The following is a 16,064-nucleotide window of genomic DNA, read 5'->3' as shown; positions in this document are numbered from 1 at the left end:
CACCTAAATCTAAGTACACGGGTGTTTTCGCATTTCGCCCCCATCGAAATGCGGCCGCCGTGGCCGGGATTCGATCCCGCGACCTCGTGCTCAGCAGCCCAACACCATAGCCACTGAGCAACCACGGCGGGTATTGCGAAATCTCGAGCCTGTCAAGAACAATGACACAAAACAGTTCATCTTCGCAATCACAATGTCGACAACGTCGATGACCAGTCTGCCTCGATCAGCACCACCACGCCATCGACCGACTTCATGCTGCTCCGCTGCCATCGCGTTTAGTTCAGGTCAGAACTTCGAGGCACAGCAGCGGCGCACCAAGCAATGCAGAGAAAAACGATCGCATTTGAAGACGTTCAGGGGCGCAGTTGCCAGAAAAATTCATACGCACCCCATCATTAAATCGAAGGTGCCCGGGCACCGATAACGCAAGCAAAGCGAAATTAATTTGTACGGGAAATTTTGGCGCAAGACAAACAAAAGTTTAAATATATCTTACATTGTACTACTGTAGAAAAAAACTGCTCTCTCCCACACATCATCTAGGCTTTCAGAAAACTGATAGATCAATTAAAGACTTCTGCAAGATACAGACACTGCTGTCAGTAGCTTTGGAAACTCTGCCCTACAATTGCGCGAAAATGAAGTTCGCTCCTAAAAAATCCCATGCACCCAAAGGTGCCGCTCAACCGCGCATTCTACCGTTGAGTCAATTTCATTGGGACTTAAACTGAAAGCCATGTCTGATCAAAAAATAGAAATTCACAGCACTGCCGCTCTCTATCAAATAACAGAACGTGCAAATTTCCGAAGAGGGCAGCCGCGACACATCAGCAATGCAGAAGAAAGGGGTCACCAATAAATAAAGAAGAAACCGCCCTATTTCTTTAAAAGGAAATAATCTATAGCTGAAGAGATAACAATGACGTGATTTTCTCGAAGGCAAGTGTAAAAAAAAATAGTTCTATTCCAAAATTTATTAAGAGTTTTATGCAGCAGCTTCGCCTTCCTATGGCGACGGAGGAGAGGCCGCTTGTTTCGAAGTGGGTTCGGGAGAGGCAGTCTCTGATCTTGCTTTCGAGCGGCGGCGTTGTTCACGACGATGAGTCTTTTTGCCGCGGGTCGGAGAGGAGATGGATTCTTTCAGCGCCGCCTTACGCTGCTCCGAAGTCAAGGCTTCCGGGTTGAGCGGTTTCTTTGCCGAACGCTTGACGAAAACTTCCGGCAGCCACTGAATGACAGCAGCGCTGGCGAACACCATCACTGTAACGATGACGCCACGCTCTAACTGATGCGCCTCAGCCCCGTCTTTTGCCACCGCAGCTCTGAGGACGATTCCCACGCGTCCGCAACTATATGCGAGACAAAGACCAGTGGTGCGAATGGCGATGGGGAATACCTCGGCCGTGTAACTGTAGGCAACGCTGAGACAGGCCGAGCACCCTGCCAGCACCAAGCTGCGAAGAATGGGAAGCATGAATGAGAAGTCAAGAAACTGCGCCGCGGCGTGGGCGGCCGTCGACAAGCCCAGCAGCGCCAACATTAAGGTGAGGGTCTCGCGCTGGCCATTGTTGACTATGACCCGGCAGGCAACGAAGTAAATACAGCACTGTAAGGCTAGGTGACCTGCGGCCTGGTACACGCCGATCAGCTTCTCCTTCAGCACGAACTCGTAGAACACGAACGTGAGGCTAACGAAGCATATGACCACGGAGGTTGCCTGGCGCCAGAATACGGCACTGCGCGCAGCCAACTCGCTCCCAGTTTCGCTTTTCAATAGCCCGGTAGATGAGGCCGTCTGCAGGTTTTTGTGCTGTTTTATTTGGCGTCGGAGGAACCGGAGCGAGATTTGGGCTTTCTCGATGTTGACCCTGTTGTCTTTCGCCACAATGAGCATCACCTGCTCCCCCCGACGCAGCCGCGATTTGCTGATCAGCCAGCTGGGCGACTCTTCCAAGGAGTAGCACAGCAGGACAAGTACGGCGGTCGGCAACACGAGAACGGCCTGCGCTAGCACCCACCGCGGCTGAAGGGCACCGACGGCCCTTAGGAAGGGTACGGGAAAGGTGACGCCGACGCCCGTGGCCCAAACGCAGTAGAGAGCACGCCGTTCCTTTCCGGTCATCTCGTAGAGGAGCACGCAAAGGATCATGGCGGCAGCGTTGCACGAACAGGACACCACGAACCGGGCAACGAGGAAGAATGGAAAAGTCTCCGCCACGGCCACGCTTAGGCTGGCGCTGAAGAGTGTCCCAGTCATGATGAGGATGACGGGCCGACGCCCCGTGTGGTCGGACAGCGCACCGGAAGCCGGAACGAACGCCATCGCCACCAGCATAAAACCGATGACAGACAGCTGATGGAGCCAGCGCCTCCCGCACACCAGGTCCCAGCGGCTGATAATGCTGTCAGCGTGGTTGCCGATGTCGTAGTCCCACTCTTGGCACTCCACCACCCGACGTTCTGCTGTCGCGTTTTCCTGCGTTGTTTTCATACATTGGAGACAACATTTTATCGTCAGTTCAGCTCACTTTCCCCTGAAAGCTCATTGACACAGCATGCCCAGTCTGTCCGTTAAGGGTTGACCTGTTATCATGTTACGTCACGTCCTCTTTTATACAGGCTGTCCCAGCTATCACGCAGCACGATTTAAAAAAATGGGAACGGCGTTACGCGAAGCACACCTAGTGCGTATTGTTTCCACTACAGTGGAGTAGCCTCCAGTAATTTTTTCGTTACTGAGATCTAATTAGTTAATTCTAATTAACTACCCAACTCGAGAAGTACTGTCGTCATTATCAAATTGTGAATGAGAAAATTGTAGAGCAACATGAAAAACTCGCGATACAGCTTTCTGTTGGTCAATACGTGTTTTTCCGAGTGCGAAAGGAGCCCGCGAATACACGCAGAATTGCCGCGCGGCTGATCACTCGAGGCGCTTTGCGTGTATTTCTATCGACGCCCCTTCGCACGCCTGGTTTGTGCGACAAGTTCCAGCCCCGATTCATTGGGCCCTACATAGTCCTGGAGCAGACATCGCCCGTCAATTATTGCGTGACTCCTGTTGTCTAAGCAACAGACCGCCGTTGTCGCAGCACCGAATCTCATGTCTTCCGCATGAAACTCTTCACGCGGCGTCCTTCGTCACCTTGACCTGCAGCCAGGATGGCCGCTTCCACGTGAGGGGGGGGCGGGGGGGGGGAGGGGAGAGAGAATTAGTGTGGGCGTTTATTACGCACGTCTTCTTCATCTGTATATTATCATCATCATTCTTCGTTGCTCGATCCTCATCTTCAGTTATGTGTGATCATCATCATCGGGTGTGTGCCTTTGCTAGTTCGCTCCCGAGTACTCGGGCCGAATAAACGTCGTACCAACAGAGACGTCATCAAATGTACATATATATACTGCAGGACTTCACCAAGAACATGGGAAGAAATGTCGGCTCACAATATATATATATATATATATATATATTGTGAGACGACGCCCGGGACGAAGGCAGAGCTCTTGTATTGTCACACAGCGCGAGACAGCCCACGAACACCAATACCAGACAAAATTATGATGATTATGAGGATGGGTATATACACATGAAGACGATGATGAAGTGCACAGTTAGCTCTCACACTAACGTCCCCCCCCCTCACGAAAGCCGCCGGTAAGGCAGCGAGTCAGAAACGGTCGGAACGCCGAAGATACGGCTTCAGGCGAGAGACGTGAACAATTTCACTGCTGCGACAACGGCGGTCAGTAACCGAGGTAACAGGAGCTACGCGATAGTTCACGGCAGATGTTCTTTCAAGCACGGTATATGGGCCGCGATACCCGTGAAGAAATTTTTCACAGAGCCCTGGCACTCGAACAGGTGTCCACAGGAGCACTTCGTCGCCTGGGCGGAACGAAATGTCACGACGGGTCGCATCACAACGCGGTGTGGGCTCGCGCAATTTCGCGGCAGTGGGCGACGCGGGCGGCGAACTCCTCTGGTACAGATGTGGATGGAACAGAAGGCGTAAGAGAAAGGTGGTGTCCAGAACAAAAGACGGTGCACGGCCGTACACGAGGAAAAAGGGGCTGTAGTTTGTTGTGCGTTGAACGGCAGTATTATATGCAAACGTGACGAAAGGGAGTATAGTGTCCCAGTTTGTGTGGTGGGGTTTCACATACATGGAGATCATGTCGGACAGAGTTCGATGGAAACGCTCGGTAAGACCATTGGTCTGGGGATGGTACGTAGAGGTGGTGGTCTTATGGATGGTGTTTGAGGCTTGCAGGACTTCAGCAAGAACATGGGAAAGAAAAGTCTTGCCACGGTCACTTAGAAGAACACGGGGCGCACCGTGGCGCAAGATAATGGCTTGCAGGACAAACTCGGCGACCTCAGAGGCCGCACCAGAAGGAAGAGCTGCCGTCTCAGCGTAGCGAGTGAGATGGTCCACGGCGGTGAAAATCCAGCGGTGACCCGCTGGTGTAAGCGGAAGGAGTCCGTATAAGTCGATGCCCACGAATTCAAAGGGAACGGACGGGCACGGCAATGGTTGTAAAGGGCCGGTGGGAAGAGAGGTCGAACGTTTTCGATGTTGGCATGACACACACGAACTGACGTACTTGGCAACACTAGTACACAGGCCAGGCCAGAAACAGCGAGTCTTAATGCGGTCGTAGGTTTTGTAAAATCCTAAGTGGCCAGCCGTTGCGTCGTCGTGAAAAGCTTGTAAAATTTGCAGTCGAAGTGAGCGAGGGACGACTGGGATCCGACTGAGGGCGGTAAACTTGCCGCAATAATGAGCCATCATGAAGTTTAAACCGTGCTAGTTGTCGTATTAAGCGGCTGTTGGGAGGACGGGATAAGCCAGTGAGCCGGTCGATAATTGTGCGGCTGTACGTATCTGCACGTTGGAGGGAGGCGAGGTCTTCTGAGGAGAGAATGTCAACCGAAGTCACCAACCGTACTGTGGCCATGGTTGTGGTCGGTTGGCTGGGCGGGGCCGAACGGAGGGAAGGTGAGACATCGGCATTTGGCGACAGCGGGCAACGAGATAAAGCGTCAGCATCTTGATGTTGCCTGCCAGACCTATATGTGACAGTGTAGTCGTACTCCTGCAAACGCCGAACCCAACGGCCGAGGCGTCCGGACAAATTCTTCAGGGAGGACAACCAACACAGAGCATGGTGGTCAGTCACAATTATGAATTGGCTACCATATAAATAGGGGCGAAATTTTTGTATGGACCATACAATGGCGAGGCATTCGTGTTCGGTGATAGTATAGCTTCGCTCAGCAGGAAAAAGAGTACGACTCGCGTAGGCCCCGACTTGCTCTTCAGACGCGTGGTTCCGCTACAGCAGGACAGCGCCTATTCCATGCCCACTTGCGTCAGTGTGGACGATAGTAGAGGCTGTGGGATCAAAGTGACGAAGCACTGGTCCTGATGTGAGGCATCGCTTGAGGGTCTGAAAGGCGGCTTCACATTCATCCGTCCAGGTAAAGGGTGTGGTCGTGGTCAGGAGTTTATGAAGAGGAGCTGCGATAGTCGCGAAGCCACGGACAAAGCTGCGGAAGTACGACGCTAATCCGAAAAAGCTGCGAAGATCTTTAGGTGTGGTCGGTGTAGGGAAATGCTGTACAGCAGCGATCTTGTCGGGATATGGCTAAATGCCGTGCTTGCTGATCACGTGACCTAATACTTTGATGCGGCGGCTCGCAAATCGACACTTCTTAGTATTGAGCTGGAGACCGGCCTTGGCTAGACACGTGAGAGCGTCGTCTAAACGTTCTAGGTTCTGGGAGAAGCTGGACGAAAAGATGACAATGTCATCCAGGTAACATCGGCAGGTTTTCCATTTGAGGCCACGCAGTACGGTATCGATCATTCGTTCAAATGTGGCTGGCGCATTGCACAGACCAAAAGGCATTACGTTGAATTCGAAAAGGCCATCAGGCGTTGCAAACGCCGTCTTCTCTTTGTCGGGCTCATGCATCGGGATCTGACAATATCCAGAAGGCAAGTCGAGGCTCGAAAAGTATTCGGAACCTTGTAAGGTATCCAAAGCATCGTCAATACGGGGCATAGGATATACATCCTTACGGGTGATTTTGTTTAGTGCCCTATAATCGGCGCAAAAGCGTACCGAACCATCCTTTTTTTTAACTAGGGCAACAGGAGACGACCAAGGGCTTGCTGAAGGCCTTATAACGTTCCGTGCGAGCATGTCGTTGACTTGGTCTTCTATAACTTTCCATTCAGCAGACGATACACGGTAAGGGTGGCGACGAATGACGCGGGATCCGTCGGATTCGATGTGATGAGCGGCCACGGTTGTTTTACCCAAGCCATCCGAACACACGTCAAAGCAAGATTGGTGTTTCCTTAAGATGGTCAGCAAGGCATCAGTCTGAGTTGGGCTCAGATCTGAGCTCACAGTGGCCCTGGGAGCACTGGGTGAACCGTCCGTGGGCGTACACTCGGCGAAGGAGGAAACGGGCGAAGCAGTGACGACACATACTGGTGCTGCGTCGATAAGCATGGCAACAGTGGACCCCTCCGGCCGCAGAAGTGGCTCTGATGCCGTGTTGTAGGTGGTCAGACTGGCGCAGCCGCGTGAGAAACGCACTAGACAAGAAGCGATGGTGATTCCCCGAAAAATTCAGCGCTGAGAAGGGGAAACCACTGCGTCGCCGTCGATATTTTGACTCGATCTAATGGTGAGAATACGGGCTTGGCCGGGTGGAAGAACAAAATCTGCGGCTGTGACAAGGTAGGGCGGCGAGGAATCGGCAGCGTCACAGAGCTCGGTGTCCGTAATATGTATAAGTGGTTGTCCGCACGAAATGACAGCAGATGCAGCTGACAAGAAATCCCAGCCTAAGATGATCGGATGAGCGCACGACGAAAGCACAGAAAACTGTATATGATGGCGAATTCCGTCGATGAGTACACGGGCAGTACACTGTCCGGTAGGGTAAATCGGACTGTCATTGGCACCACACAAGACCGGACCAACATACGGAGTTTGCACTTTTCGTAGACGGAAGCATAGGTCGCGATGAATAACAGGGATGTCGGCGCCAGTGTCAATAAGATCGTCGACAGAAACACCTTCCGAAACACAAACAGCGAGTAAATTCGTCTGGCGAGCAGGAGGAATTGGGACAGTTCGCAAACAATCAGTTTCTCCTCCAAAAACTGCAGCGTCTAGTTTTCCGGATGGTTGTCGAAAGAAGTGGAGGCAGGTCGCAGGGGCGATAAAGTACGGCGGAACGGAGACGGGGAACGACGACGGGTTGAGCGAGAAGACCGGGACATGTTTTGGGAGAACGGAGGTGAGGGCGAGCTACGTGACGAGGATATATAGGGTCCTGGAACGTAGGCGTCCGATCTGGGCACATAGTCTCTCTCATAGGCGGAATAGCCACGTCGTTCACATGCTGGCGTCGGCGGCAGAAACGAGAGATATGACCACGTATGCCACAGTAGAAACATACTGGGCATACTGGGCGCCAGGTAGAGTCGTATCGTTGCACGGGGGCCTTCGCTGCCATCGAGGCCAGGTGGTCGCAGACAACGGTGGCAGGTGCAGATGTAACTGGGACCGCAGGCCGCGTAGCAATCTCGGCGTAAGAAGGTGCACAAACAGGCGCAGGGGACCGGGCATGTGTGACACTTGACATGGACGCCAGTGCTTCTTTAATGATCTCGCGCCAATTGGGAGGAGGAGCGCGCAAAGACGCAATGGCGGTGTTGGCTGGACCATGGCCGTGAAGCTCCTCTCGCACAATGATGCGGGTGAGCGCTCGCAATTCGTCGTTGTCGGTAAGGTGAGCGTCGCAGGAGGCGCGTGGAAGACGATAGGAGTAGATCGTGGCAAGTCGTTGGCAAGTCGTGATGATGTCACTAACGGAAGTGGGGTTCTGAATAACAAGCGCGTGAAAAGCAACGGAGTTGATGCGCTTCAGGATATGGCGGATACGTTCCACTTCGGGCATGTCACACTGAGCGCGACGGCAGAGGGCCAGAACGTCTTCAGGAGCGCCCAGCAGATGTGCCAAATATATGATGAACTGCACAGTTAGCGCTCACAATATATATATATATATATATATATGTGTGTGTGTGTGTGTGTGTGTGTGTGTGTGTGTGTGTGTGTGTGTGTGTGTGCTACATGTGGCGCCATACCCGCCGCGGTTGCTCAGTGGCTATGGTGTTGGGCTGCTGAGCACGAGGTCGCGGGATCGAATCCCGGCCACGGCGGCCGCATTTCGATGGGGGCGAAATGTGAAAACACCCGTGTACTTAGATTTAGGTGCACGTTAAAGAACCCCAGGTGGTCCAAATTTCCGGAGTCCCCCACTACGGCGTGCCTCATAATCAGAACTGGTTTTGGCACGTAAAACCCCATTATTTAATTTTTAATGTGGCGCCACCTCTCGATGTTACATCTAGTTAATGACGGCACCTAGTGTTACTGTAAGACCTGTGACGAAGAAGACGCGCTTCCGTCCCGCGGCATCGCCATCGCTCGGCCCGCTCTGCTCGCACTGTTGGTCGTTGGTCCCTGGTGTCTTTGGAGACGTTGCTCCACGCTGCCTCGCCGCTCTTGGAACTCGTAGCGTCCTTGAAGGACACCGCCAACAGACCTGTGGCGACACACTGCGCACAAACCGGCGCAGCCTCCGCCTCGCCACTTGCTAGCCCGGCGTGACACGGCTGCATGATGCACCACGCCCCCGATGGGACAGCGCCACCGCAGCGTCACCGGAGGCTTACGTCACCGACGGTGGATATACACCCAAGCTGCCAAGCTCGAAGGCTTCTTCCCTTCGCTAACCGTTCGAGCACAGCGGCAGTAAGCTCGCCCCGTCGCTGCTACTACGCTAATAAACAGTCGTTATGTTTCATGTTGGGATGCGTCCTTCCATCGACACGGCATCCCACAGACCTCTTCTCAATTGGTGGAGGTTGCTGGATTTCCCCCGCCGCTTGCACCCTAGAGCTTCGAACCCGAACGCTTCCGCCCATCATGACCGACAACACAGACCCGCCAGCACCGGCGCCCCAGCCTGTCATCTGCACCGGGGTTCCTCAGCAACGTGATCCGAAAGTCTTCAGCAGTACAGATGAAACGGACGTGGAGGACTGGTTTATGTCGTATGAACGGGTGAGCGCGCATAACAAGTGGGACGACGTCACGAAGTAGACCAACGTCATATTTTATCTTACTGGTGTTGCCCAACTCTGGTTCCATAACCACGAAGTCGACATCCCTACATGGTCAACTTTCAAGACGTCTTTCACTCAAGTGTTTGGCCGACCTGCTGTCCGCAAACTACGCGCTGAACAGTGCTTGCGAGCCCGTGCAAAGCAGACTGGTGAAAATTTCACTAGCTACAATGAAGAAGTCGTCGACCTTTGTAAACGAGTCAACGCCACCATGCCCGAAGCTGAAACAGTTCAGCACATCATCAAAAGCATCGATGACGGCGCATTCCGGATGCTTTTAGCCCGGAATCCGCGTACTGTTTCTGAAGTAATAACGTTCTGCCAGAGCCCATACGGAAATCAGCCCCGGGTCCCTCCCAGCGGTACGTTTCTTCTGACCTCCCTGAATTTCCGTCGCGCTGATCCCCACCTCCTCGTCGACGATCGCTCTCCCCAATGCGTCACCGAGCCGCACCCTCCGACCAGGAAAACTAAGCGCCGCAGTTCGCGAGGCAAGAACTGCGCCATCTTCGAACTGCCCAAGTCCTCGCTCTCCTCCCGCTAACATGGTCGCGATATCTGTTGAAGGTATTTCTACTTTTACGCTTGTGGACACCGGCGCCGCCGTTTCTGTTATATCCGCCAAACTCTGCCGTTCGCTGCGCAAGGTGACCACGCCGCTGTCTGGACTATCGCTTCACACGGCAAGCGCGCAGCACGTGACACCTCTCGCAGCCTGTACTGCCCGTGTGCTTTTACAAGGCGATTTGTACATTGTCGAGTTTATTGTTCTTCCTGCCTGCTCACATGACGTCATCCTTGGGTGGGTCTTCTTGTCCCGTCATAATGCCGTCATCGACTGCGCACGAGCTGAAGTTGAATTTTCGCCGCTGTGTGACTCACCATCCCACGACGCTCTTGATCAGCCGCCTAAACTGGTCATGCGTGAGGACACCGACATCCTACCTGGCTTTTTTGCACTTGTCCCAGTGGTCTACGATGCCGTCACCGATGCTACGGTCTTCTTTACACCATCTGACATCTTTAACATCGCCGCCGGCATCAGCAATGTTTTTGTGTACAATCAACTTTCTGCGTCGGTTACGTTGCTTGTCGGCGAATGTCGCGGTCGCGTGGAACAGCTTGACTCTTCGTTCTTTGTTACTGTGCCTCTTGCCTCGAACGAACTCCTCGCCCTTTCAACGCTTGAAGAGTCGTCGAGTAACATCGCCACTACACTAACCCCTGCCGAACACTCCGAGCTCCTTCAGCTTCTACATCACTTCAGAAATTCCTTCGATGTTTCTCAGCCGCAATTGGGCCGAACATCGAAAGTGCAGCACTACATTGACACCGGCTTACACCAGCCGTTGCGTCAATGACCGTACTGCGTCTCCGCCGACGAGCGTCGCGTCATCAACGAGCAAGTCGACGATATGCAACGCCGTGGCGTCATCCAACCATCCCACAGTCCCTGGGCATCTCCTGTCGTTCTCGTTCGCAAGAAGGACGGGTCTATTCGCTTTTGCTTTGACTACCGTCGATTAAATAAGGTGACGCGCATGGACGTCTATCCTTTGACGCGCATCGACGACGCCCTTGACAGCCTTAGGGCGCGGAATTCTTTTCGTCCCATACTTGCGTTCTGGCTACTGACAGGTTCCAATGGCTGAAGCCGATCGCCAGAAAACGGCCTTTATTGCACCTGACGGCCTATACGAGTTCAACGTGATGCCCTTTGGACTTTGCAACGCCCCCGCCACGTTTGAACGACTCATGGACAATACGCTGCGTGGCCTCAAGTGGTCTATGTGTTTTATTGCGATAGCAATTATATGGACACTCCAAAGCAGATTTCTGCCGTCGGCGTCGCCGTCGCCGTCGCCGTGAGGTTCCGTATGACGTCAATGGAGATGAAATCGTCGCCGCGCGCCGCCGAACGCTGTATGTGCGAGTGAAAGGGCGCGAGGGACGCGCGCTTTCACGGGGAGTGAAGGCACGGCGGACAACAAACGCGCGTTCTGTGCCGTGCTCCCTTAAGGGCTGCAGAAGTAGGCGTCTCTTTCCTCCTTTACAATCACCATATATGTAGAGCAAACGCGCCTTCTTCTGACGCACGAAAGGCCGTGGGGGGGGGGAGGGGGAGGGAAGGGAGGGAACGTTTAGCTGCGGCACCAAGTACCTATTTATATCAGAGGCTCCGGCCACAGTCACCAACGCCGCGCGCATTTTGAGCGAACGCGGGCAAAACGCCGACGGCGTCGACAACAGTTCTGCGTGTTGCCGGTGCTGCTGCATGTCCAAGTTCATACAGCTGATAAAGCTAATATCATTACTCCGTATAGCTCTCTACCAATTTGCTATCGCAATTGATGCTTCGCCTTTCAGGTGAAACTGCGACAATTTTTTTCTACCTCAACGATGTCGTGGTTTTCTCGCCTGACTTTCCGACCCACCTACTTCGCCTTCGACATATTTTGACGTGTCTCACCAACGCTGGCCTGCAACTGAACCTCAAGAAGTGCCGCTTCGCCGCGCGGGAGCTGACCATCTTAGGCCACACCGTGTCCAAGCACGGCGTTCTACCGGACCCTGCAAAACTTCGTGCAGTCGCTCAGTTCCCGAAGCCTACTAACGTCAAAGAACTACGCAGTTTTGTGGGCCTGTGCTCGTATTTCCGGCGCTTTGTCCGCAATTTCGCATCGATCATGTCGCCCTTGACCGAGCTCCTACGCGGTGGCGCGGACCTCGCCTCCTGGTCCCCTGCATGCGACGCCGTGTTTGCTACACTGCGTCTTCTTCTTGCCTCTCCACCTATTCTTCGCCATTTCAACCCGAAAGCTGCAACTGAGGTAGATACAGACGCCGGCGGGGTCGGTCTTGGCGCCGTCCTCGCGCAACGCAAGCCCGGCTACTCCGAATACGTGGTCGCCTATGCTAGTCGTACGCTGACAAAAGCAGACGCCAATTACAGCGTAACTGGAAAAGAGTGCTTGGCTCTAGTATGGCCGCTTCGCAAGTTCCGCCCATACTTATACGGCCGCCCATTTGATCTAGTAACGGATCACCACGCGCTTTGTTGGCTCGCCACGTTGAAAGATCCATCTGGCCGCTTAGCACGCTGGGCACTCCGAATCCAGGAGTGCGATATTCGCGTCGTCTACCGCTCCGGACGCAAGCACACTGACGCAGACGCCCTGTCGCGATCACCTCTACCTCCAGACTTGTCCTACGGAACCACTTGCGCTCAGCCCCTGTCATTTCTTGACCTTAACTCGATTGGCACCGAACAACGCCGTGACCCGTGGATCGCTTCTCTTTTCGACTATCTGTCTGGATCATTGACCATCCCTGTATCCCGATCCCTCCGACGCCAACCTGTTCATTTCGCCATTCGTGATCAGCTGCTCCACCGACGCAACTACGCTACCGAAGGCCGTAGATGGCTACTAGTCATTCCCCGCAGCTTAAGGTCCCAAATCTGTGCCTCTTTTCACGACGATCCGCAATGTGACCACGCCGGAGTATTTAAGACTTACGAACGTATAAGCCATCGCTACTACTGGCGGGAATGTACACTTTTGTACGAAAGTTTGTTCAGTGTTGCCCTGACTGTCAATGTCGCAAATTACCACCTTTACCTGCGTCTGGCGCCTTGCAGCCGCTTCCGTGCCCTGCCAAACCCTTCGATCACGTAGGCATCGACCTCTACGGCCCGCTTCCCATGACACCGGATAGCAATCGGTGGATCATAGTTTCTGTGGACCATTTGACACACTACGCCGAAACTACTGCTCTACCGAATGCTACAGTTCGTGATATAGCCTCTTTCGTCCTGCATCGCTTTATCCTTCGACATGGCGCACCTCGAGAACTCCTCAGTGACAGAGGTCGCGCCTTCTTCTCTGAGGTCGTCGAAGCTCTGCTTTCGGAATGCCACATTATTCATTGAACGAGCACGGCTAACCATCCCTAAACTAACGGGCTCACGGAACGGTTTAACCGCACTCTTGGTGATATGCTCGCGATGTATCATGGGAACTAGGACCGTGTACTGCCATTTGTAGCGTTCGCATACAACACCGCGATACAAGCTATTACGGTATTTTCCCATTTCTTCCTCCTATATCGATGGGAGCCATCGCATACCATCGACACTCTCATTCCTTACCGTCCTGACGCTTCGAGTGCCCACCTGTGTACAAAGCTGCCCGACAAGCCGAAGACTGCCGCCAGCTCGCGCATACCTTTACGTCACAAGAACAACAGCGCCAGAAGGAAGGACGCGCCGACTCATTGCCCAGTCCCACGTATTCCCCAGGGTCTCCTGTATGGCTGGCTATTCCTTGCCAAACTCCAGGCCTTTCCTCAAAACGCGTTCCAAAGTACGAAGGGCCTTACCGCGTCTTGGTGCGAACGTCCCTGGTGAATTTTCTCATCGAGCCACTTTCTCCATCTGACGACATGCGCCGGCGTGGACGTGACCTCGTCCACGTGGCGCGCTTCAAGCCCTACCATGACCCTCTTCCAACAACCTGTTAGGTCGCCAAGATGGCTCTTTTTCTACGGGGGCGATTGTGACGAAGACGACGCACTTCCGTCCAGCGGCACCGCCAACGCTCGGCCCGCTCTACTCGCGCTGTTGGTCGCTGGTGTCCTTGGAGACGGTGCTCCACACTGCCTCGCCATTCTTGGAACTCGTAGCGTCCTTGAAGGATACCGCCAATAGACCTCTTCTCGGACCCTACACTTTCTCAATGAGGTTAGACTAAGTTACGTTAGATTAGGATAGCTTAACCTAATGACCCAATTGGAGAGATTTACAGAGAATTTCGTTAGAGGCGTTAGATGGATTTCCTGTGAAATGCGCGATTCTTGTATCTGTTACTTGTTACCCAAGTGTTTTGCGGCTGGCTTTCATTTTTCACGAGTATGTGCAGTCTAACTGAACATAAACATTCGATTGGGAGTAAGCGTTTGTGTCTGTAAAGGTTATGCGTCCATTCCTCTAGCGTCATTCGTCGATTGAATAAACTCACTACCGATCTACTATCTATCTCTTTTCAGGGTTTTAGTCGCATTCATTAAGGCCGTTTAGGCCTACTTCGGTCTAGTCGACATGCCACATATCATGTTAGGTTTCATCTTGGCACTCACCGCGATTGGCGGGTCGTAAACGGTGCACTTGCTGAACCCCCCGTCGGCGTCGACGGGGATGGCTGCATTCCTCCACACATGCGCCGGCAGATGGCGCATATTGTCGGGAGGCCTGCACCAGTGGTCCACGGGTCTGCTGATGAGCTCGTTGGCCAGCGCCTGGGTCAGCATCATTGCCGCAGCCAGCGCCGCGGTAACCAAGACGCGAATTTGGTACCGGCCGTCGCCGAGGATGACGTGCATGTTCTCCTCGATGACTGCCGCCGAGCCCGTTTCCACGAAACCCCTGAGAGCGCTGCCTTCCAGATCCGGACTGGCCACGTTAGACGACACCAACGGCGATGCGGGTGTCTCATTTTTCTCCGAGCCGCTCTTCTTCGGTGACTTTAGGCTTCGGAGTGAAGCTCGACTAGAGGGCGAACTCAGGACCGGCGTTTTCGACGCCATGATGCTTCTTCTTCACATATGACGCGTGGCCTCGTGCTATGGCATGGTGTGGTATGCCTTCTTTGATGGCGCACACCCACTGCGGGAGATTGGCCAAGATTTGGATGGTATTAGGAAGCTTCTGTTAATACTAAAATCGGTAAAGTTGAGAGGGAGAAATGAACAAAAATAACATATGAAAAATTTAAGAAAATCTCCTTGAAGAAACTATAAATTCATCCACGGCTGAGCAAATATCCCTGTGGCAGTTTCCAATAGGGGTGGCTGCTAGGTAAATGATATTTAGAATTGAAAAATTAAAGCCAAGCTGTGTAAACCTTGATTCTAAATTGTTTTTTTTTTCTTAAAGAAGAAAGACGGCGGCAGAATATGAAAAAAATGATCTATGGTTTTATCTTCTCCACAGACTGGGCACAAGGGGGAGGGCGCCAGACCAGTTCTGTGACTATAGAAGTTTAATACTTGTATTCGACAACGTAATCGAGTAAAGATTACTTGAGTTTTTTTGATGGAAAGGAATTTTTGTGCCAAGGGAGTAGCATTTGTCGATATTCTGAAAATATTAGCTACAGCTGGGTTCAAAAAATATCTCCTGAATCGAGTAGTCGTCAGGTAAGCTAATGTAGGAAGTAATGATGGTGCAGGGCCACTGAGGGCCGCTCTCGTGAGACTTTCAGTAATTTCGCTCATGAATAATCTATTATGGTCAGGCACCCAAAGCAATCTAATTAAATTTATCTGGACAGGCACTATAAAATGAAATTTACGTAAAAGCTTAGTGGCACTATTGTCAGCGATTAACATAAAGATAAAGAATATGTTGAGGAGCTCTTCTTCTTTTGTTTTTCATGTAAGCATAAGGGTTTTTCTTTTTGCTGTCTTTATTTAGAAGCCGCTGCACAATATAGATGCCACTGTTTCTAATGCCATCCAAATCGCTCACTATTTCTTTCAGTTGGCATGCTCGAGCAGTAGGTCGCTATGAAAAGGAAGGTGCTGATTGTGATAATTTCATCTCGACTTCTTAATTGTGATCATATACCAGTAAATGCTAGATAGTTACCTTTAATTTAGCCGCTCCATTTGCGCACCGATCACCGCGGTGCATTCGCTATCGCTGATAAGATAATTTTTGTTGATGGCATTATCATTAACAATAAAGTTTGGTTGCCCTTTCGCTCTTGCTTCTGCTTCCGGTGGCTATTGTCAGCCCTGTAAATGACAGTGTTGTCTTCGCCTTTTTGGTTGCTTCATTCC

General features: G+C 52.5%; 1 protein-coding gene across 1 annotated transcript; it reads right to left on the bottom strand.

The window, feature by feature from the left end:
• Nucleotides 1-1,009: 1,009 nt before the first annotated feature.
• Nucleotides 1,010-14,807, bottom strand: LOC119440280 (solute carrier family 22 member 7). The gene is made up of 2 exons (XM_037705203.1): nt 14,361-14,807; nt 1,010-2,479 (listed from the first exon to the last, which is right to left on the bottom strand). Exons 1-2 carry the CDS (start codon nt 14,805-14,807, stop codon nt 1,010-1,012), a joined length of 1,917 nt encoding a protein of 638 aa, XP_037561131.1.
• Between the last annotated feature and the right edge of the window lie 1,257 nt (nt 14,808-16,064).

This window comes from Dermacentor silvarum, chromosome 2, assembly GCF_013339745.2.
Source record: "Dermacentor silvarum isolate Dsil-2018 chromosome 2, BIME_Dsil_1.4, whole genome shotgun sequence".
In the NCBI taxonomy this organism is placed as follows: domain Eukaryota; kingdom Metazoa; phylum Arthropoda; class Arachnida; order Ixodida; family Ixodidae; genus Dermacentor; species Dermacentor silvarum.
Note: the sequence above shows the minus strand (reverse complement) of the source record. Positions and strands in the feature narration are given on the sequence as shown.

Excerpts from the sequence above, each read along its gene's own strand:
- LOC119440280 (XM_037705203.1), bottom strand. The coding sequence starts at position 14,807 with ATGGCGTCGAAAACGCCGGTCCTGAGTTCGCCCTCTAGTCGAGCTTCA. Across the intron at positions 2,480-14,360 it reads TTTACGACCCGCCAATCGCG|GAAAACGCGACAGCAGAACG; the intron begins GTGAGTGCCAAG and ends AAAACAACGCAG.